The sequence below is a fragment of the Oncorhynchus mykiss genome, chromosome 5 (assembly GCF_013265735.2).
Source record: "Oncorhynchus mykiss isolate Arlee chromosome 5, USDA_OmykA_1.1, whole genome shotgun sequence".
Taxonomy (NCBI): domain Eukaryota; kingdom Metazoa; phylum Chordata; class Actinopteri; order Salmoniformes; family Salmonidae; genus Oncorhynchus; species Oncorhynchus mykiss.
This window is the reverse complement of record NC_048569.1, coordinates 80,838,086-80,861,723: the sequence shown is the minus strand read 5'-3', so window position 1 is coordinate 80,861,723 and position 23,638 is coordinate 80,838,086. Positions and strand designations below refer to the sequence as shown.

Below are 23,638 nucleotides of genomic sequence, written 5' to 3'. Positions count from 1 at the left end.
TGAAGAAATGGAGAGGGACGAGAGTGAAGATGAATTAGATGTGGCGGCAGGTGCAGTGTAGCAGTGTGGAAAGGAAGGTTGGCGTCAACTGCAAAGAGGGATACGTATTCCAGTAGCTCAGATTTGGAACCTGACGAGAGTGAGGATGAAGTTCCTGCAATGAGGACCACCTCGGTCCGAGGATGTAAAGCATGATTCTAGCCCAGTTTTTATTTATTTATTTTATTTAACCTTTATTTAACTAGGCAAGTCCGTTTTCCTTTTCTCCAATTTTATTGTACCGTTTCACGAAGAATTTAATGTAGGTAGGCCATGAATGGCCTCACACTCCAGTACAGTAGGTGGCGGTGTATGCACCTTAAACGAGACGCGATCCGCCAACAAAATCCCAAAGAAGAAGAAGAAGAAGAAGAAGAAAAGTGGGACATCTTCATTTATCCATCATCTTTGGCCTATATCTCTGTAGGGTTGATTTTCAAGAGGAACACACGTCCAGCAGGTAGTAAGCCTGGTGAGAAATACATGTCATTTATCAATAGGCGAACTGACTTCCGCAAAGGTAGCATGTAATTCAGGACAAGCCTGTCCAGTCCCCACCTCGAGAACCCATGTGGGCAGTGGGCTGAAGGCCAAGTCCCCACCCGGTTTTATTGCACAAGTAGAGCAGTGAGTATGATATATAAAAGACGCGCTAAATGATTTGGGATAATGCGGCATATTTACAGCGCTTTTTTTGTAGTTATCTCAGGAGGAAGGCGTAGTTTCGGTCTTTACTTCTGTTTTTGTTTCTTTCACTGGAACTGCGCGTTTTCGATCTTTTCACACAGAGAGAAGCAGAAGGGTTGGTGTATATACTTTTTTCTAATTAAAAAACAACACAAATTTGTGAGATTTGAAGGCTTAAGTTTTGCTTTCAGCAGTTTATATTTTTAGTTACATTATCCTCTGCTTCTTGGTTGCTCCCGACTAGAATAATATAGGCGTTTTATGGATATTTTGCCTGCCGATTGTATATTTTCTATAGAAATTGATATGCGATCACATAGTGCCGAATTAAAATTGATGATTACAATCTACCATCGCCATTTCACTATTGCCAATGTCATTGAGTAGGATATACAGTGCAAACTAAAGAGAATATGATTAGGAGCAAAACTTTTATTTCCTGTATGAGATGTGATGACAGACCCCAAAAGATCTTTGTCACTAAAGATGCCGCAAAAATTATTATTGTCACATTCAAATCAGTGTCCGACTAGTCTGCATATGTCCAGTGGTGGAACAAGTACCCAACTGTGATACTTAAGTAAAAGTAAAGATATCTTAATAGAAAATGACTCAAGTAAAATACTCTTGAGTAAAAGTCTAAAAGTGTTTGGTTTAAAATATACCTAAGTATCAAATGTAATTGCTAAAATATACCTAAGTATCAAAAGTAGAAGTATAAATACTTTTTTATTCCTTATATTAAGCAAACCAAACGGCACCATTTTCTTGTTTTTTATTTATTTACTGATAGCCATGGGCACACTCCAACATTCAGACATAATTTACAAACGAATCATGTGTTAAGTGAGTCGTCAGAACAGAGGCAGTAGGGATGACCCGGGATGTTTGGTTGATAAGTGTGTGAATTTGATTATTTCCCTGTCCTGCTAAGCATTCAAAATGTAATGAGTACTTTTTGGTGCCAGGGAAAAATGTATTGAGTAAAAAAGTACCCTATTTTCTTAAGGAATGTATAAGTAGTCAAACATGTAAATAGTGAAGTACAGATACTTCTTATGTAGATTTTGGGGGTATTTTAAAGAATTTTTACCTAAGTACTTTACACCACTGCATATGTCAAACATTGCTTTCGTCCGTTCTCCGGCAGACCAGTCATCAGCCATGGCATCTCTCAGCAGCTCTAACACAGCCTTTGCCTTGGAGCTGTACCACACTCTGGGTCAGAACAACACAGGGAATATCTTCATCTCCCCATTCAGTATCAGCTCAGCTCTGGCCATGGTCTACTTGGGGGCTAAAAGAGACACCGCTGCTCAGATGGCAAAGGTAATACACAGAGAAAAACACACTTACATAGAGATATATATATATATACACACACACACACCCTTATAGTAGGTAATACACAGAGAAAAACACACTTACATAGAGATATATATATATATATACATATACACACACACACACACACACACACACACCCTTATAGTAGGTAATACACAGAGAAAAACACACTTACATAGAGATATATATACATATACACACACACACACACACACACCCTTATAGTAGGTAATACACAGAGAAAAACACACTTACATATATATATATATATATATATATATATATATATATATATATATATATATACACACACACACACACACACACACACACACACACACACACACACACACACACACACACACACCCTTATAGTAGGTAACATGAAGCTTTGTACTCATTAGGCCTATTCTCCAGACATCTGATAACGTGACAGGATGTATGTCTATATGTAGAAGACAAACTGATTAGAGCTGCTCAGCTTGAACTTTAGACTGTAGCACAGCAGTTTATACCTCTGGGAACACACAGCAACATAGTAACCATGGAGAGGGCTATAAACCCACAGGTTACTCCCTTTTCTGCGCCCGAAATCGCACCCTATTCCTTATTTGGTGCACTACTTTTGACCATAGGGCTTTGGGCCCGGTTTCCCAAAGGCATCTTAAGGCTAAGTTAATCATTATAACCATTCTAACAATGAACTTAGCCTTAAGCGGCTTTTGGGAAACTGCCCCTGGTCAAAATAAGTGCACAGTGGAGGAAATAGGTTGCCATTTGGGAAGCACACCCTCAGTCAGTCAGAATCCAAGCGAAGCTGTAAATCCACAGTAGCGTACATGACTGTCTGTTTGTATTTAAAAGGTACTCTGCACTCTTTTACCTTTTATGTACACAGTCCAAGCTTTATTCATTATCATCATCATCACTATTATCATCAATGTCATCATTATAATCATCTTTCTTCTCTCTGAATCTTCCCCAGGCTCTGTCATTCAACTTCACCAAAGACATTCACACAGATTTCCAGACACTCAATGCAGATATCAACTCTCCCTCTGCAACGTACATCCTGAAACTGGCCAACCGTCTGTATGGAGAGAAGACCTGCAACTTCCTGACCGTGAGTTTCACTATAAACTATACTATTTATGCAAGTAACAGTCCCTTTATATGTGTTCTCTTTCATTTTGCTTCAGTATAGCATTGGACAAAATACCTGCAAATCAGACATTTGCTATTATATTATCAATCAATTAATACATTTTTACTATTGATTTTAAACTGGATGGTTTGAGCCCTGTTTGCTGATTGTCTGACAGCTGTGGTATTTCAGACCAGTTATGACAACACATGTATTTTTACAGCTCTAATTACATTGGTAACCAGTTTATAATAGTAATAAGGCACCTCAGGGATTTGTGGTATATGGCCAATATACCACGGCAAGGGAGGTATCCAGGCACTTAGCGTTGTGCATAAGAACAGCCCTTAGCCGTGATATATTGGCCATATAACCCCCCCTCGGGTTTTAATGCTTAATTATACATCTGCATACATGAGGCTAGTTAATCTTATGGCACTGTTTCACTCTGCCATAGGAGTTCTTAGAATCCACCCAGACGTTCTACTGTACTTCTCTTTACTTTTATTGATCTGTTTCACTCTGATGTAGGAGTTCTTAGAATCCACCCAGACGTTCTACTGTACTTCTCTTTACTTTTATTGATCTGTTTCACTCTGATGTAGGAGTTCTGAGAATCCACCCAGACGTTCTACTGTACTTCTCTTTACTTTTATTGATCTGTTTCACTCTGATGTAGGAGTTCTGAGAATCCACCCAGACGTTCTACTGTACTTCTCTTTACTTTTATTGATCTGTTTCACTCTGATGTAGGAGTTCTGAGAATCCACCCAGACGTTCTACTGTACTTCTCTTTACTTTTATTGATCTGTTTCACTCTGATGTAGGAGTTCTTAGAATCCACCCAGACGTTCTACTGTACTTCTCTTTACTTTTATTGATCTGTTTCACTCTGATGTAGGAGTTCTGAGAATCCACCCAGACGTTCTACTGTACTTCTCTTTACTTTTATTGATCTGTTTCACTCTGATGTAGGAGTTCTTAGAATCCACCCAGACGTTCTACTGTACTTCTCTTTACTTTTATTGATCTGTTTCACTCTGATGTAGGAGTTCTTAGAATCCACCCAGACGTTCTACTGTACTTCTCTTTACTTTTATTGATCTGTTTCACTCTGATGTAGGAGTTCTGAGAATCCACCCAGACGTTCTACTGTACTTCTCTTTACTTTTATTGATCTGTTTCACTCTGATGTAGGAGTTCTGAGAATCCACCCAGACGTTCTACTGTACTTCTCTTTACTTTTATTGATCTGTTTCACTCTGATGTAGGAGTTCTGAGAATCCACCCAGACGTTCTACTGTACTTCTCTTTACTTTTATTGATCTGTTTCACTCTGATGTAGGAGTTCTGAGAATCCACCCAGACGTTATACTGTACTTCTCTTTACTTTTATTGATCTGTTTCACTCTGATGTAGGAGTTCTGAGAATCCACCCAGACGTTCTACTGTACTTCTCTTTACTTTTATTGATCTGTTTCACTCTGATGTAGGAGTTCTGAGAATCCACCCAGACGTTCTACTGTACTTCTCTTTACTTTTATTGATCTGTTTCACTCTGATGTAGGAGTTCTGAGAATCCACCCAGACGTTCTACTGTACTTCTCTTTACTTTTATTGATCTGTTTCACTCTGATGTAGGAGTTCTGAGAATCCACCCAGACGTTCTACTGTACTTCTCTTTACTTTTATTGATCTGTTTCACTCTGATGTAGGAGTTCTTAGAATCCACCCAGACGTTCTACTGTACTTCTCTTTACTTTTATTGATCTGTTTCACTCTGATGTAGGAGTTCTTAGAATCCACCCAGACGTTCTACTGTACTTCTCTTTACTTTTATTGATCTGTTTCACTCTGATGTAGGAGTTCTGAGAATCCACCCAGACGTTATACTGTACTTCTCTTTACTTTTATTGATCTGTTTCACTCTGATGTAGGAGTTCTGAGAATCCACCCAGACGTTCTACTGTACTTCTCTTTACTTTTATTGATCTGTTTCACTCTGATGTAGGAGTTCTGAGAATCCACCCAGACGTTCTACTGTACTTCTCTTTACTTTTATTGATCTGTTTCACTCTGATGTAGGAGTTCTGAGAATCCACCCAGACGTTCTACTGTACTTCTCTTTACTTTTATTGATCTGTTTCACTCTGATGTAGGAGTTCTGAGAATCCACCCAGACGTTCTACTGTACTTCTCTTTACTTTTATTGATCTGTTTCACTCTGATGTAGGAGTTCTTAGAATCCACCCAGACGTTCTACTGTACTTCTCTTTACTTTTATTGATCTGTTTCACTCTGATGTAGGAGTTCTGAGAATCCACCCAGACGTTCTACTGTACTTCTCTTTACTTTTATTGATCTGTTTCACTCTGATGTAGGAGTTCTTAGAATCCACCCAGACGTTCTACTGTACTTCTCTTTACTTTTATTGATCTGTTTCACTCTGATGTAGGAGTTCTTAGAATCCACCCAGACGTTCTACTGTACTTCTCTTTACTTTTATTGATCTGTTTCACTCTGATGTAGGAGTTCTGAGAATCCACCCAGACGTTCTACTGTACTTCTCTTTACTTTTATTGATCTGTTTCACTCTGATGTAGGAGTTCTGAGAATCCACCCAGACGTTCTACTGTACTTCTCTTTACTTTTATTGATCTGTTTCACTCTGATGTAGGAGTTCTGAGAATCCACCCAGACGTTCTACTGTACTTCTCTTTACTTTTATTGATCTGTTTCACTCTGATGTAGGAGTTCTGAGAATCCACCCAGACGTTATACTGTACTTCTCTTTACTTTTATTGATCTGTTTCACTCTGATGTAGGAGTTCTGAGAATCCACCCAGACGTTCTACTGTACTTCTCTTTACTTTTATTGATCTGTTTCACTCTGATGTAGGAGTTCTGAGAATCCACCCAGACGTTCTACTGTACTTCTCTTTACTTTTATTGATCTGTTTCACTCTGATGTAGGAGTTCTGAGAATCCACCCAGACGTTCTACTGTACTTCTCTTTACTTTTATTGATCTGTTTCACTCTGATGTAGGAGTTCTGAGAATCCACCCAGACGTTCTACTGTACTTCTCTTTACTTTTATTGATCTGTTTCACTCTGATGTAGGAGTTCTTAGAATCCACCCAGACGTTCTACTGTACTTCTCTTTACTTTTATTGATCTGTTTCACTCTGATGTAGGAGTTCTTAGAATCCACCCAGACGTTCTACTGTACTTCTCTTTACTTTTATTGATCTGTTTCACTCTGATGTAGGAGTTCTGAGAATCCACCCAGACGTTCTACTGTACTTCTCTTTACTTTTATTGATCTGTTTCACTCTGATGTAGGAGTTCTGAGAATCCACCCAGACGTTATACTGTACTTCTCTTTACTTTTATTGATCTGTTTCACTCTGATGTAGGAGTTCTGAGAATCCACCCAGACGTTCTACTGTACTTCTCTTTACTTTTATTGATCTGTTTCACTCTGATGTAGGAGTTCTGAGAATCCACCCAGACGTTCTACTGTACTTCTCTTTACTTTTATTGATCTGTTTCACTCTGATGTAGGAGTTCTGAGAATCCACCCAGACGTTCTACTGTACTTCTCTTTACTTTTATTGATCTGTTTCACTCTGATGTAGGAGTTCTGAGAATCCACCCAGACGTTCTACTGTACTTCTCTTTACTTTTATTGATCTGTTTCACTCTGATGTAGGAGTTCTTAGAATCCACCCAGACGTTCTACTGTACTTCTCTTTACTTTTATTGATCTGTTTCACTCTGATGTAGGAGTTCTGAGAATCCACCCAGACGTTATACTGTACTTCTCTTTACTTTTATTGATCTGTTTCACTCTGATGTAGGAGTTCTGAGAATCCACCCAGACGTTCTACTGTACTTCTCTTTACTTTTATTGATCTGTTTCACTCTGATGTAGGAGTTCTGAGAATCCACCCAGACGTTCTACTGTACTTCTCTTTACTTTTATTGATCTGTTTCACTCTGATGTAGGAGTTCTGAGAATCCACCCAGACGTTCTACTGTACTTCTCTTTACTTTTATTGATCTGTTTCACTCTGATGTAGGAGTTCTTAGAATCCACCCAGACGTTCTACTGTACTTCTCTTTACTTTTATTGATCTGTTTCACTCTGATGTAGGAGTTCTGAGAATCCACCCAGACGTTCTACTGTACTTCTCTTTACTTTTATTGATCTGTTTCACTCTGATGTAGGAGTTCTTAGAATCCACCCAGACGTTATACTGTACTTCTCTTTACTTTTATTGATCTGTTTCACTCTGATGTAGGAGTTCTTAGAATCCACCCAGACGTTCTACTGTACTTCTCTTTACTTTTATTGATCTGTTTCACTCTGATGTAGGAGTTCTGAGAATCCACCCAGACGTTCTACTGTACTTCTCTTTACTTTTATTGATCTGTTTCACTCTGATGTAGGAGTTCTGAGAATCCACCCAGACGTTCTACTGTACTTCTCTTTACTTTTATTGATCTGTTTCACTCTGATGTAGGAGTTCTTAGAATCCACCCAGACGTTATACTGTACTTCTCTTTACTTTTGTTGATCTGTTTCACTCTGATGTAGGAGTTCTTAGAATCCACCCAGACGTTCTACTGTACTTCTCTTTACTTTTATTGATCTGTTTCACTCTGATGTAGGAGTTCTGAGAATCCACCCAGACGTTATACTGTACTTCTCTTTACTTTTATTGATCTGTTTCACTCTGATGTAGGAGTTCTGAGAATCCACCCAGACGTTCTACTGTACTTCTCTTTACTTTTATTGATCTGTTTCACTCTGATGTAGGAGTTCTGAGAATCCACCCAGACGTTATACTGTACTTCTCTTTACTTTTATTGATCTGTTTCACTCTGATGTAGGAGTTCTGAGAATCCACCCAGACGTTATACTGTACTTCTCTTTACTTTTATTGATCTGTTTCACTCTGATGTAGGAGTTCTGAGAATCCACCCAGACGTTCTACTGTACTTCTCTTTACTTTTATTGATCTGTTTCACTCTGATGTAGGAGTTCTGAGAATCCACCCAGACGTTCTACTGTACTTCTCTTTACTTTTATTGATCTGTTTCACTCTGATGTAGGAGTTCTTAGAATCCACCCAGACGTTCTACTGTACTTCTCTTTACTTTTATTGATCTGTTTCACTCTGATGTAGGAGTTCTGAGAATCCACCCAGACGTTCTACTGTACTTCTCTTTACTTTTATTGATCTGTTTCACTCTGATGTAGGAGTTCTGAGAATCCACCCAGACGTTATACTGTACTTCTCTTTACTTTTATTGATCTGTTTCACTCTGATGTAGGAGTTCTTAGAATCCACCCAGACGTTCTACTGTACTTCTCTTTACTTTTATTGATCTGTTTCACTCTGATGTAGGAGTTCTGAGAATCCACCCAGACGTTCTACTGTACTTCTCTTTACTTTTATTGATCTGTTTCACTCTGATGTAGGAGTTCTTAGAATCCACCCAGACGTTATACTGTACTTCTCTTTACTTTTATTGATCTGTTTCACTCTGATGTAGGAGTTCTGAGAATCCACCCAGACGTTATACTGTACTTCTCTTTACTTTTATTGATCTGTTTCACTCTGATGTAGGAGTTCTGAGAATCCACCCAGACGTTCTACTGTACTTCTCTTTACTTTTATTGATCTGTTTCACTCTGATGTAGGAGTTCTGAGAATCCACCCAGACGTTATACTGTACTTCTCTTTACTTTTATTGATCTGTTTCACTCTGATGTAGGAGTTCTTAGAATCCACCCAGACGTTCTACTGTACTTCTCTTTACTTTTATTGATCTGTTTCACTCTGATGTAGGAGTTCTGAGAATCCACCCAGACGTTATACTGTACTTCTCTTTACTTTTATTGATCTGTTTCACTCTGATGTAGGAGTTCTTAGAATCCACCCAGACGTTCTACTGTACTTCTCTTTACTTTTATTGATCTGTTTCACTCTGATGTAGGAGTTCTGAGAATCCACCCAGACGTTATACTGTACTTCTCTTTACTTTTATTGATCTGTTTCACTCTGATGTAGGAGTTCTGAGAATCCACCCAGACGTTATACTGTACTTCTCTTTACTTTTATTGATCTGTTTCACTCTGATGTAGGAGTTCTTAGAATCCACCCAGACGTTATACTGTACTTCTCTTTACTTTTATTGATCTGTTTCACTCTGATGTAGGAGTTCTGAGAATCCACCCAGACGTTATACTGTACTTCTCTTTACTTTTATTGATCTGTTTCACTCTGATGTAGGAGTTCTTAGAATCCACCCAGACGTTCTACTGTACTTCTCTTTACTTTTATTGATCTGTTTCACTCTGATGTAGGAGTTCTGAGAATCCACCCAGACGTTCTACTGTACTTCTCTTTACTTTTATTGATCTGTTTCACTCTGATGTAGGAGTTCTTAGAATCCACCCAGACGTTCTACTGTACTTCTCTTTACTTTTATTGATCTGTTTCACTCTGATGTAGGAGTTCTGAGAATCCACCCAGACGTTCTACTGTACTTCTCTTTACTTTTATTGATCTGTTTCACTCTGATGTAGGAGTTCTGAGAATCCACCCAGACGTTCTACTGTACTTCTCTTTACTTTTATTGATCTGTTTCACTCTGATGTAGGAGTTCTTAGAATCCACCCAGACGTTCTACTGTACTTCTCTTTACTTTTATTGATCTGTTTCACTCTGATGTAGGAGTTCTGAGAATCCACCCAGACGTTCTACTGTACTTCTCTTTACTTTTATTGATCTGTTTCACTCTGATGTAGGAGTTCTGAGAATCCACCCAGACGTTCTACTGTACTTCTCTTTACTTTTATTGATCTGTTTCACTCTGATGTAGGAGTTCTTAGAATCCACCCAGACGTTATACTGTACTTCTCTTTACTTTTGTTGATCTGTTTCACTCTGATGTAGGAGTTCTTAGAATCCACCCAGACGTTCTACTGTACTTCTCTTTACTTTTATTGATCTGTTTCACTCTGATGTAGGAGTTCTGAGAATCCACCCAGACGTTATACTGTACTTCTCTTTACTTTTATTGATCTGTTTCACTCTGATGTAGGAGTTCTGAGAATCCACCCAGACGTTCTACTGTACTTCTCTTTACTTTTATTGATCTGTTTCACTCTGATGTAGGAGTTCTGAGAATCCACCCAGACGTTATACTGTACTTCTCTTTACTTTTATTGATCTGTTTCACTCTGATGTAGGAGTTCTGAGAATCCACCCAGACGTTATACTGTACTTCTCTTTACTTTTATTGATCTGTTTCACTCTGATGTAGGAGTTCTGAGAATCCACCCAGACGTTCTACTGTACTTCTCTTTACTTTTATTGATCTGTTTCACTCTGATGTAGGAGTTCTGAGAATCCACCCAGACGTTCTACTGTACTTCTCTTTACTTTTATTGATCTGTTTCACTCTGATGTAGGAGTTCTTAGAATCCACCCAGACGTTCTACTGTACTTCTCTTTACTTTTATTGATCTGTTTCACTCTGATGTAGGAGTTCTGAGAATCCACCCAGACGTTCTACTGTACTTCTCTTTACTTTTATTGATCTGTTTCACTCTGATGTAGGAGTTCTTAGAATCCACCCAGACGTTCTACTGTACTTCTCTTTACTTTTATTGATCTGTTTCACTCTGATGTAGGAGTTCTGAGAATCCACCCAGACGTTCTACTGTACTTCTCTTTACTTTTATTGATCTGTTTCACTCTGATGTAGGAGTTCTTAGAATCCACCCAGACGTTATACTGTACTTCTCTTTACTTTTATTGATCTGTTTCACTCTGATGTAGGAGTTCTGAGAATCCACCCAGACGTTATACTGTACTTCTCTTTACTTTTATTGATCTGTTTCACTCTGATGTAGGAGTTCTGAGAATCCACCCAGACGTTCTACTGTACTTCTCTTTACTTTTATTGATCTGTTTCACTCTGATGTAGGAGTTCTGAGAATCCACCCAGACGTTATACTGTACTTCTCTTTACTTTTATTGATCTGTTTCACTCTGATGTAGGAGTTCTTAGAATCCACCCAGACGTTCTACTGTACTTCTCTTTACTTTTATTGATCTGTTTCACTCTGATGTAGGAGTTCTGAGAATCCACCCAGACGTTATACTGTACTTCTCTTTACTTTTATTGATCTGTTTCACTCTGATGTAGGAGTTCTTAGAATCCACCCAGACGTTCTACTGTACTTCTCTTTACTTTTATTGATCTGTTTCACTCTGATGTAGGAGTTCTGAGAATCCACCCAGACGTTATACTGTACTTCTCTTTACTTTTATTGATCTGTTTCACTCTGATGTAGGAGTTCTGAGAATCCACCCAGACGTTATACTGTACTTCTCTTTACTTTTATTGATCTGTTTCACTCTGATGTAGGAGTTCTTAGAATCCACCCAGACGTTATACTGTACTTCTCTTTACTTTTATTGATCTGTTTCACTCTGATGTAGGAGTTCTGAGAATCCACCCAGACGTTATACTGTACTTCTCTTTACTTTTATTGATCTGTTTCACTCTGATGTAGGAGTTCTTAGAATCCACCCAGACGTTCTACTGTACTTCTCTTTACTTTTATTGATCTGTTTCACTCTGATGTAGGAGTTCTGAGAATCCACCCAGACGTTCTACTGTACTTCTCTTTACTTTTATTGATCTGTTTCACTCTGATGTAGGAGTTCTTAGAATCCACCCAGACGTTCTACTGTACTTCTCTTTACTTTTATTGATCTGTTTCACTCTGATGTAGGAGTTCTGAGAATCCACCCAGACGTTCTACTGTACTTCTCTTTACTTTTATTGATCTGTTTCACTCTGATGTAGGAGTTCTGAGAATCCACCCAGACGTTATACTGTACTTCTCTTTACTTTTATTGATCTGTTTCACTCTGATGTAGGAGTTCTGAGAATCCACCCAGACGTTCTACTGTACTTCTCTTTACTTTTATTGATCTGTTTCACTCTGATGTAGGAGTTCTGAGAATCCACCCAGACGTTCTACTGTACTTCTCTTTACTTTTATTGATCTGTTTCACTCTGATGTAGGAGTTCTTAGAATCCACCCAGACGCTATACTGTACTTCTCTTTACTTTTATTGATCTGTTTCACTCTGATGTAGGAGTTCTGAGAATCCACCCAGACGTTCTACTGTACTTCTCTTTACTTTTATTGATCTGTTTCACTCTGATGTAGGAGTTCTTAGAATCCACCCAGACGTTATACTGTACTTCTCTTTACTTTTATTGATCTGTTTCACTCTGATGTAGGAGTTCTTAGAATCCACCCAGACGTTCTACTGTACTTCTCTTTACTTTTATTGATCTGTTTCACTCTGATGTAGGAGTTCTTAGAATCCACCCAGACGTTCTACTGTACTTCTCTTTACTTTTATTGATCTGTTTCACTCTGATGTAGGAGTTCTGAGAATCCACCCAGACGTTCTACTGTACTTCTCTTTACTTTTATTGATCTGTTTCACTCTGATGTAGGAGTTCTGAGAATCCACCCAGACGTTATACTGTACTTCTCTTTACTTTTTTTGATCTGTTTCACTCTGATGTAGGAGTTCTGAGAATCCACCCAGACGTTCTACTGTACTTCTCTTTACTTTTATTGATCTGTTTCACTCTGATGTAGGAGTTCTTAGAATCCACCCAGACGCTATACTGTACTTCTCTTTACTTTTATTGATCTGTTTCACTCTGATGTAGGAGTTCTTAGAATCCACCCAGACGTTCTACTGTACTTCTCTTTACTTTTATTGATCTGTTTCACTCTGATGTAGGAGTTCTGAGAATCCACCCAGACGTTATACTGTACTTCTCTTTACTTTTATTGATCTGTTTCACTCTGATGTAGGAGTTCTTAGAATCCACCCAGACGTTCTACTGTACTTCTCTTTACTTTTATTGATCTGTTTCACTCTGATGTAGGAGTTCTGAGAATCCACCCAGACGTTCTACTGTACTTCTCTTTACTTTTATTGATCTGTTTCACTCTGATGTAGGAGTTCTGAGAATCCACCCAGACGTTCTACTGTACTTCTCTTTACTTTTATTGATCTGTTTCACTCTGATGTAGGAGTTCTGAGAATCCACCCAGACGTTATACTGTACTTCTCTTTACTTTTATTGATCTGTTTCACTCTGATGTAGGAGTTCTGAGAATCCACCCAGACGTTCTACTGTACTTCTCTTTACTTTTATTGATCTGTTTCACTCTGATGTAGGAGTTCTTAGAATCCACCCAGACGTTCTACTGTACTTCTCTTTACTTTTATTGATCTGTTTCACTCTGATGTAGGAGTTCTGAGAATCCACCCAGACGTTCTACTGTACTTCTTTTTACTTTTATTGATCTGTTTCACTCTGATGTAGGAGTTCTTAGAATCCACCCAGACGTTCTACTGTACTTCTCTTTACTTTTATTGATCTGTTTCACTCTGATGTAGGAGTTCTTAGAATCCACCCAGACGTTCTACTGTACTTCTCTTTACTTTTATTGATCTGTTTCACTCTGATGTAGGAGTTCTGAGAATCCACCCAGACGTTCTACTGTACTTCTCTTTACTTTTATTGATCTGTTTCACTCTGATGTAGGAGTTCTGAGAATCCACCCAGACGTTATACTGTACTTCTCTTTACTTTTATTGATCTGTTTCACTCTGATGTAGGAGTTCTGAGAATCCACCCAGACGTTATACTGTACTTCTCTTTACTTTTATTGATCTGTTTCACTCTGATGTAGGAGTTCTGAGAATCCACCCAGACGTTCTACTGTACTTCTCTTTACTTTTATTGATCTGTTTCACTCTGATGTAGGAGTTCTGAGAATCCACCCAGACGTTCTACTGTACTTCTCTTTACTTTTATTGATCTGTTTCACTCTGATGTAGGAGTTCTTAGAATCCACCCAGACGTTCTACTGTACTTCTCTTTACTTTTTTTGATCTGTTTCACTCTGATGTAGGAGTTCTGAGAATCCACCCAGACGTTATACTGTACTTCTCTTTACTTTTATTGATCTGTTTCACTCTGATGTAGGAGTTCTGAGAATCCACCCAGACGTTCTACTGTACTTCTCTTTACTTTTATTGATCTGTTTCACTCTGATGTAGGAGTTCTGAGAATCCACCCAGACGTTATACTGTACTTCTCTTTACTTTTATTGATCTGTTTCACTCTGATGTAGGAGTTCTGAGAATCCACCCAGACGTTCTACTGTACTTCTCTTTACTTTTATTGATCTGTTTCACTCTGATGTAGGAGTTCTGAGAATCCACCCAGACGTTCTACTGTACTTCTCTTTACTTTTATTGATCTGTTTCACTCTGATGTAGGAGTTCTGAGAATCCACCCAGACGTTCTACTGTACTTCTCTTTACTTTTATTGATCTGTTTCACTCTGATGTAGGAGTTCTTAGAATCCACCCAGACGTTCTACTGTACTTCTCTTTACTTTTATTGATCTGTTTCACTCTGATGTAGGAGTTCTGAGAATCCACCCAGACGTTCTACTGTACTTCTCTTTACTTTTATTGATCTGTTTCACTCTGATGTAGGAGTTCTTAGAATCCACCCAGACGTTATACTGTACTTCTCTTTACTTTTATTGATCTGTTTCACTCTGATGTAGGAGTTCTGAGAATCCACCCAGACGTTATACTGTACTTCTCTTTACTTTTATTGATCTGTTTCACTCTGATGTAGGAGTTCTGAGAATCCACCCAGACGTTATACTGTACTTCTCTTTACTTTTATTGATCTGTTTCACTCTGATGTAGGAGTTCTGAGAATCCACCCAGACGTTCTACTGTACTTCTCTTTACTTTTATTGATCTGTTTCACTCTGATGTAGGAGTTCTTAGAATCCACCCAGACGTTCTACTGTACTTCTCTTTACTTTTATTGATCTGTTTCACTCTGATGTAGGAGTTCTGAGAATCCACCCAGACGTTCTACTGTACTTCTCTTTACTTTTATTGATCTGTTTCACTCTGATGTAGGAGTTCTTAGAATCCACCCAGACGTTATACTGTACTTCTCTTTACTTTTATTGATCTGTTTCACTCTGATGTAGGAGTTCTTAGAATCCACCCAGACGTTCTACTGTACTTCTCTTTACTTTTATTGATCTGTTTCACTCTGATGTAGGAGTTCTGAGAATCCACCCAGACGTTCTACTGTACTTCTCTTTACTTTTATTGATCTGTTTCACTCTGATGTAGGAGTTCTGAGAATCCACCCAGACGTTATACTGTACTTCTCTTTACTTTTATTGATCTGTTTCACTCTGATGTAGGAGTTCTTAGAATCCACCCAGACGTTATACTGTACTTCTCTTTACTTTTATTGATCTGTTTCACTCTGATGTAGGAGTTCTGAGAATCCACCCAGACGTTCTACTGTACTTCTCTTTACTTTTATTGATCTGTTTCACTCTGATGTAGGAGTTCTGAGAATCCACCCAGACGTTCTACTGTACTTCTCTTTACTTTTATTGATCTGTTTCACTCTGATGTAGGAGTTCTGAGAATCCACCCAGACGTTCTACTGTACTTCTCTTTACTTTTATTGATCTGTTTCACTCTGATGTAGGAGTTCTGAGAATCCACCCAGACGTTCTACTGTACTTCTCTTTACTTTTATTGATCTGTTTCACTCTGATGTAGGAGTTCTTAGAATCCACCCAGACGTTATACTGTACTTCTCTTTACTTTTATTGATCTGTTTCACTCTGATGTAGGAGTTCTGAGAATCCACCCAGACGTTCTACTGTACTTCTCTTTACTTTTATTGATCTGTTTCACTCTGATGTAGGAGTTCTTAGAATCCACCCAGACGTTCTACTGTACTTCTCTTTACTTTTATTGATCTGTTTCACTCTGATGTAGGAGTTCTGAGAATCCACCCAGACGTTATACTGTACTTCTCTTTACTTTTATTGATCTGTTTCACTCTGATGTAGGAGTTCTGAGAATCCACCCAGATGTTCTACTGTACTTCTCTTTACTTTTATTGATCTGTTTCACTCTGATGTAGGAGTTCTTAGAATCCACCCAGACGTTATACTGTACTTCTCTTTACTTTTATTGATCTGTTTCACTCTGATGTAGGAGTTCTGAGAATCCACCCAGACGTTCTACTGTACTTCTCTTTACTTTTATTGATCTGTTTCACTCTGATGTAGGAGTTCTTAGAATCCACCCAGACGTTATACTGTACTTCTCTTTACTTTTATTGATCTGTTTCACTCTGATGTAGGAGTTCTGGGAATCCACCCAGACGTTCTACTGTACTTCTCTTTACTTTTATTGATCTGTTTCACTCTGATGTAGGAGTTCTGAGAATCCACCCAGACGTTATACTGTACTTCTCTTTACTTTTATTGATCTGTTTCACTCTGATGTAGGAGTTCTGAGAATCCACCCAGACGTTATACTGTACTTCTCTTTACTTTTATTGATCTGTTTCACTCTGATGTAGGAGTTCTGAGAATCCACCCAGACGTTATACTGTACTTCTCTTTACTTTTATTGATCTGTTTCACTCTGATGTAGGAGTTCTGAGAATCCACCCAGACGTTCTACTGTACTTCTCTTTACTTTTATTGATCTGTTTCACTCTGATGTAGGAGTTCTGAGAATCCACCCAGACGTTCTACTGTACTTCTCTTTACTTTTATTGATCTGTTTCACTCTGATGTAGGAGTTCTTAGAATCCACCCAGACGTTCTACTGTACTTCTCTTTACTTTTATTGATCTGTTTCACTCTGATGTAGGAGTTCTGAGAATCCACCCAGACGTTCTACTGTACTTCTCTTTACTTTTATTGATCTGTTTCACTCTGATGTAGGAGTTCTGAGAATCCACCCAGACGCTATACTGTACTTCTCTTTACTTTTATTGATCTGTTTCACTCTGATGTAGGAGTTCTGAGAATCCACCCAGACGTTCTACTGTACTTCTCTTTACTTTTATTGATCTGTTTCACTCTGATGTAGGAGTTCTGAGAATCCACCCAGACGTTCTACTGTACTTCTCTTTACTTTTATTGATCTGTTTCACTCTGATGTAGGAGTTCTGAGAGTCCACCCAGACGTTCTACTGTACTTCTCTTTACTTTTATTGATCTGTTTCACTCTGATGTAGGAGTTCTTAGAATCCACCCAGACGTTATACTGTACTTCTCTTTACTTTTATTGATCTGTTTCACTCTGATGTAGGAGTTCTGAGAATCCACCCAGACGTTCTACTGTACTTCTCTTTACTTTTATTGATCTGTTTCACTCTGATGTAGGAGTTCTTAGAATCCACCCAGACGTTCTACTGTACTTCTCTTTACTTTTATTGATCTGTTTCACTCTGATGTAGGAGTTCTGAGAATCCACCCAGACGTTATACTGTACTTCTCTTTACTTTTATTGATCTGTTTCACTCTGATGTAGGAGTTCTGAGAATCCACCCAGACGTTATACTGTACTTCTCTTTACTTTTATTGATCTGTTTCACTCTGATGTAGGAGTTCTGAGAATCCACCCAGACGTTCTACTGTACTTCTCTTTACTTTTATTGATCTGTTTCACTCTGATGTAGGAGTTCTTAGAATCCACCCAGACGTTCTACTGTACTTCTCTTTACTTTTTTTGATCTGTTTCACTCTGATGTAGGAGTTCTGAGAATCCACCCAGACGTTCTACTGTACTTCTCTTTACTTTTATTGATCTGTTTCACTCTGATGTAGGAGTTCTGAGAATCCACCCAGACGTTCTACTGTACTTCTCTTTACTTTTATTGATCTGTTTCACTCTGATGTAGGAGTTCTTAGAATCCACCCAGACGTTCTACTGTACTTCTCTTTACTTTTATTGATCTGTTTCACTCTGATGTAGGAGTTCTGAGAATCCACCCAGACGTTCTACTGTACTTCTCTTTACTTTTATTGATCTGTTTCACTCTGATGTAGGAGTTCTTAGAATCCACCCAGACGTTCTACTGTACTTCTCTTTACTTTTATTGATCTGTTTCACTCTGATGTAGGAGTTCTGAGAATCCACCCAGACGTTATACTGTACTTCTCTTTACTTTTATTGATCTGTTTCACTCTGATGTAGGAGTTCTGAGAATCCACCCAGAAGTTCTACTGTACTTCTCTTTACTTTTATTGATCTGTTTCACTCTGATGTAGGAGTTCTGAGAATCCACCCAGACGTTCTACTGTACTTCTCTTTACTTTTATTGATCTGTTTCACTCTGATGTAGGAGTTCTGAGAATCCACCCAGACGTTCTACTGTACTTCTCTTTACTTTTATTGATCTGTTTCACTCTGATGTAGGAGTTCTTAGAATCCACCCAGACGTTCTACTGTACTTCTCTTTACTTTTATTGATCTGTTTCACTCTGATGTAGGAGTTCTGAGAATCCACCCAGACGTTCTACTGTACTTCTCTTTACTTTTATTGATCTGTTTCACTCTGATGTAGGAGTTCTGAGAATCCACCCAGACGTTCTACTGTACTTCTCTTTACTTTTATTGATCTGTTTCACTCTGATGTAGGAGTTCTGAGAATCCACCCAGACGTTCTACTGTACTTCTCTTTACTTTTATTGATCTGTTTCACTCTGATGTAGGAGTTCTGAGAATCCACCCAGACGTTCTACTGTACTTCTCTTTACTTTTATTGATCTGTTTCACTCTGATGTAGGAGTTCTGAGAATCCACCCAGACGTTCTACTGTACTTCTCTTTACTTTTATTGATCTGTTTCACTCTGATGTAGGAGTTCTGAGAATCCACCCAGACGTTCTACTGTACTTCTCTTTACTTTTATTGATCTGTTTCACTCTGATGTAGGAGTTCTTAGAATCCACCCAGAAGTTCTACCGTGCAGATATGAAGGCAGTGGACTTCCTCGGAGCAGCAGAGGAGACCAGAGGACAGATCAACAGCTGGGTGGAGCAGCAGACGGAAAGTATCATCATTTACTATATTAATCAGTTAACCAATCACATGTATTATCCCAGCTGGGGAATGTGTAGTGCAATACATTGGGAGGGACACCAAAAATAAAACAACATACACTTAACACACACATTAGATTAAAAAACAGCAACTATCAGATCTGTAACCAGGATCAGCTAACATGGAACTGAACATGTGATGAATAAATCTGTCTATGCCTACCGACAGCATTAAAGCCAGATGGGACCTCTGGTTTCAGAGCTGCTTTGGGTTTAGTTTGTTTAAGTGTGTGTGTGTGTGTGTGTGAACGTGTGTGCGTTTACAGATAAAATCAAAGATCTGCTGAAGCAAGGGACAGTCAGTGGTTTGACAAGGCTGGCTCTAGTCAATGCCATCTACTTCAAAGGAAACTGGTTGAACAGATTTGACCAGAAAGACACCAAAGAGATGACCTTCAAAATAAACCAGGTGGATATTGGCAGTAATATTTAGATAGATATTTATGCTCAGTAATGGAATTATAATATAATGATTTACTATATAATAGGATTATATACTAAACTGCTAGAAGATGTGGTGCTATTTAAAACCAAAGGGTTCAATGGTTTGCTTCACATGGGCCTTTTTTTTACCAGCGGTACAGGCACAAGTTTGACACATTTATGCGTCATCCAAGAGACCAAACAAACGTTCAAGTTATACTGTATAGGCCTATTGGGAGTTATATGGTTCAGATGAACTCATTCTCCTTGTCTATAATAATCTGTTTTTTCAGAGTGAGAGCAAGCCAGTTCAGATGATGCACCAGATAAAGAAGTTCCCCTTTAACTATGTCCCAGACTATAACCTCCAGATCGTGGAGCTTCCCTATGTGGATGAGGAGCTCAGTATGTTTGTCCTGCTGCCTGAGGAGGCCACTGACGGATCTGATCCTCTAGTGAAGGTATACTGTACACAGCCTCCTATAACTGCATAGTTGATTGATGCGTGGGGTGTTTGCCTTTCACACCAGCGACCAGGTTTCCCTTCCCTGTCCCTCTGTTCGATACACTACAAGACACTGGTTTCCTTACCCTGTAAGCAGCCGATTGACAAGGTATGACAGCAATCCATGCTTTGGTTTTGTATCCAAATGCTAACGCTTTAGAATATGTGGCCCAAAACCAATGCAAGTCAGCATTTTTTGCGCATCATTTGCCACTAGGTGGTATACTTGGGTCAAGCCTGGGTAGGCTGCTGAAAACACGACTACAGTATAATTTATCATCTGATGTATGGAGTGTTGTCAATGCTACTTATTCTACATAGTGACTGTGTTTTAACTGTGTTTCAAAGCTACTATTTTTCACTATACTGACTGTGCTTTAACTCTGTGTACCATTTAGCTGGAGAGCGAGCTGACCATGGAGAAACTGGACGAGTGGACCACCAGGTCCAACATGGACACGGGCACGGACATCATAGTTCATCTGCCCAAGTTCAAACTGGAGGAGGACTACGAGCTGAATGATCCCCTGGTCCAGATGGGCATGAAGGATGTGTTCGTCGGGGGCATGGCCGACCTGTCTGGGATGAATGGGAAGGGGGGGCTCTTCCTGTCTACGGTGGCCCATAAGGCCTTTGTGGAGGTGAACGAGGAGGGGACAGAGGCTGCAGCCGCCACTGCTGGGATGATAGCGTTCTGTATGTTCCGAGAGGAACACTTCACGGCTGATCACCCCTTCCTCTTCTTCATCAGGCACAATAAGACCAAAAGCATCCTCTTCCTTGGGAGGTTCTCCTCTCCTCAGTAGAATAGTAGTTAAAACTAGTAGAGAGGATTTAACATCATTTACAACAATTATTTGACAGGGGCATTTAACATGAATTAACATTTCTGTAAATGTGCCAGATTTAGCCAGGTAGCTAGTTCCATTAGCACTTGATTTAATCCACTATAAAACCAAATAAAGGAGAAGGTCTAAATGACTTGTCTGTTTGGACAGTATCATTGTGTGTGACCTTAGTTCCCTTAAACATTGTTATGATTCTGAGATTCAACTAAGTGGTCACCACCCTACTTTTTTTATTTTGGCAAGGGGGTTTAAACAGCTGATAATGGGGGCTGGAGAAATGTAGTAAAGTAAGTAGCCTTGCACAAGCCTTGACTTGTGCGAGCTGGAATGGCTAATAGGATCATGAACCTATCTCCTGTTTCTGTAGCATGAGGCAGCTTGATGTACAAGTACACCCCCTGGACCGGACCAATGATCTGTATAAAGCCTGGATTGCTGATGCTGTGTATTGGCCAATGAGAGGCTTTGAAGCCACCGATTGGCCGTATTGACACTCCTCAGAAGAAGCAGTCCTCCATAGGAATTAATGAAATTCTACCGTATTTAATTTAAATGTTTCAAAGACAAGATTTAATACAAGTGTTTTGTTGTTGTGGGGACAGTAACAGAACTTTATAAAATTATACTTTAACGAAAATGTTGTTTTTAACAATTTTTTTTATTTTTTATGTTTGTTTAGCTCACATAATATAAACAAGATGCATGAAGGTGTCAGTAATATAATAAACGTGTCAAAAAACAAATGTAGACATAAATTAATTGTATAGCTTCCAAAATCTAGTGTATACAGGGCCTTACCCCCCAATCTATCTCCTTAATGCTGAGTGCCAAGTAGAAACGCACCGGGTACCATTATTACAGTCTTTGGAATGACTTGGCTGGGAATCGATCCCCCAACCTCAGGAGGCTAAAGAAATTCGGCTTGGCCCCTAAGACTCTCACAAATTTTACAGGTGCACTATGTCGTGTCTTTGGCATCATTAAAATGAAGACGGTTAGATTATCATATCAATTCTCTAATTATTATTAAGAGATTAAACTAATCATGTAAATGTAATTAACTAGGATGTCGGGGCACCAAGGAAAATCTTCAGATTACAAAGTTACAATTTTCCTAATATAAGTTTCAGATATTTTAATATCTGATCAATTAGTCTTCTAATTAATTATTCTTTACCTCACGTTGGTCTCATTCCAAACGTCGTAAATTGTTGGTTATCTGCACGAACCCAGTCTTCACTATGACTCATCCATACATCAATTGTCTCAATGATTTATTTATTAACTAACTAACTAATCACAGAAATGCACAAACAAATCAAGTAGATATGGTTACATGGAAATCATAGGGGGTGTGCCCTAGTGGGCTAAACCGGTATGGAGGCTTGGTAGACAAAGGGACTGAGAAGGGCGTGAAAGACAAAAGACACTACACAGTTGATAATTATAACAATTGAAATGCTAATCCTTTGCACATGAACGCTCACTCATTCGGGAATAATTGCAATCAATATATATATTTACTCCCAGCGTGTCGTCGTGGTCTCTGTTGGAATCGTCCTTTTCTGTTGGAGAGTTCATCCGAGATTCTCTGTGTCCCTGGAGTCTTGGGTTAGAATGGATACTTCAGAGTAACATTCAGAAATGTTCTTATAGATAGATGTTTTGGCGGTTGTAGGTCTTCGCATTCAATGGTACAGAATTCCTAGCTGCAGACAATTAATTAGTATCGAAGAGTTGAGAGTTGCTCTTATTCTGTCGGTATCGATAGTCTCAGAGTTTAACCACGTGGTATGGTTAAGAATTCAGCAACAAGGAATGCATGGTCTCTACTCAAACCTTAGCCCTCTCGGTAATCGAGGTAGCTTGGTCTGAAGGGAAATTCCCAAGGTGGGGTTATATCCAGAACAGTAGGAAAGGGCTGTCCCATGACGCCAGTTCAATGTCTGTGCTCTTGGGGCGGGCCTATGACTTAGTTAAACTCCAAAGGGAATCAGTGTAAAATCACATTAGATCATTTCACAAATAGTTTCATCTTTACTCATTCATTTTATACAACAATTAGATGCAAACACCATAACTGAGACTCTTGTATAAACAGAGTTATGGTAATGTGGCTGTATTGTCTCTCATGAGTTTCACAAACATTAAACGAAATGGACCGGTCATAGCTGGGTTCTCCCCCGACCATGTACACATTCTCCAAAACATGGACATTGTTCAGTTCTCAAGTCCTGTGATGTGGAAGAGGTTCCTTTGTTCTCCTGTAAAACTCTCTCTCTCTATACTGCATGGCCATGTCTCCTCGTGGAATTTACGACCTGCGATAACAGAACCTGGGTGGGGGGGGGGGGGTGTTAGAGAGAGGGGATGGTACTCGCTATCCCCAAAGAGGGCCACGTCATGACAACTATTGAGAGCATCCTGTCGGGCTGTATCACCACCTGGTATGGCAACTGCACAGCCATAACCGCAGGTCTCTCTAGAGGGTGGTGCGGTCTGCCCAACACATCACTGGGGGCACGCTGCCTGCCCTCCAGGACACCTACAGCACC

At 39.2% G+C, this 23,638-nt stretch overlaps 1 protein-coding gene across 4 annotated transcripts; it reads left to right on the top strand.

Moving 5' to 3' along the window:
- Positions 1-358: 358 nt before the first annotated feature.
- Positions 359-21,826, top strand: serpinb1 (serpin peptidase inhibitor, clade B (ovalbumin), member 1). 4 transcript variants are annotated; one of them, XM_036978531.1, is made up of 7 exons: positions 359-511; positions 1,877-2,055; positions 3,059-3,196; positions 19,141-19,258; positions 19,574-19,716; positions 20,024-20,191; positions 20,634-21,826. In XM_036978531.1, the coding sequence occupies exons 2-7, from the start codon at positions 1,891-1,893 to the stop codon at positions 21,039-21,041; spliced, it is 1,140 nt and encodes a 379-aa protein (XP_036834426.1). In that variant the 5' UTR covers positions 359-511; positions 1,877-1,890; the 3' UTR covers positions 21,042-21,826. The 4 variants fall into 4 exon arrangements, with proteins under 4 accessions (XP_036834426.1, XP_036834429.1, XP_036834428.1 ...); XM_036978534.1 differs by having other exon boundaries at positions 398-499; XM_036978533.1 differs by lacking the exon at positions 359-511 and adding an exon at positions 518-666.
- The last annotated feature ends 1,812 nt before the right edge of the window (positions 21,827-23,638 follow it).

Excerpts from the sequence above, each read along its gene's own strand:
- serpinb1 (XM_036978532.1), top strand. The coding sequence starts at position 709 with ATGCGGCATATTTACAGCGCTTTTTTTGTAGTTATCTCAGGAGGAAGG. Across the intron at positions 842-1,876 it reads ACACAGAGAGAAGCAGAAGG|ACCAGTCATCAGCCATGGCA; the intron begins GTTGGTGTATAT and ends GTTCTCCGGCAG. Across the intron at positions 19,717-20,023 it reads TGACCTTCAAAATAAACCAG|AGTGAGAGCAAGCCAGTTCA; the intron begins GTGGATATTGGC and ends CTGTTTTTTCAG.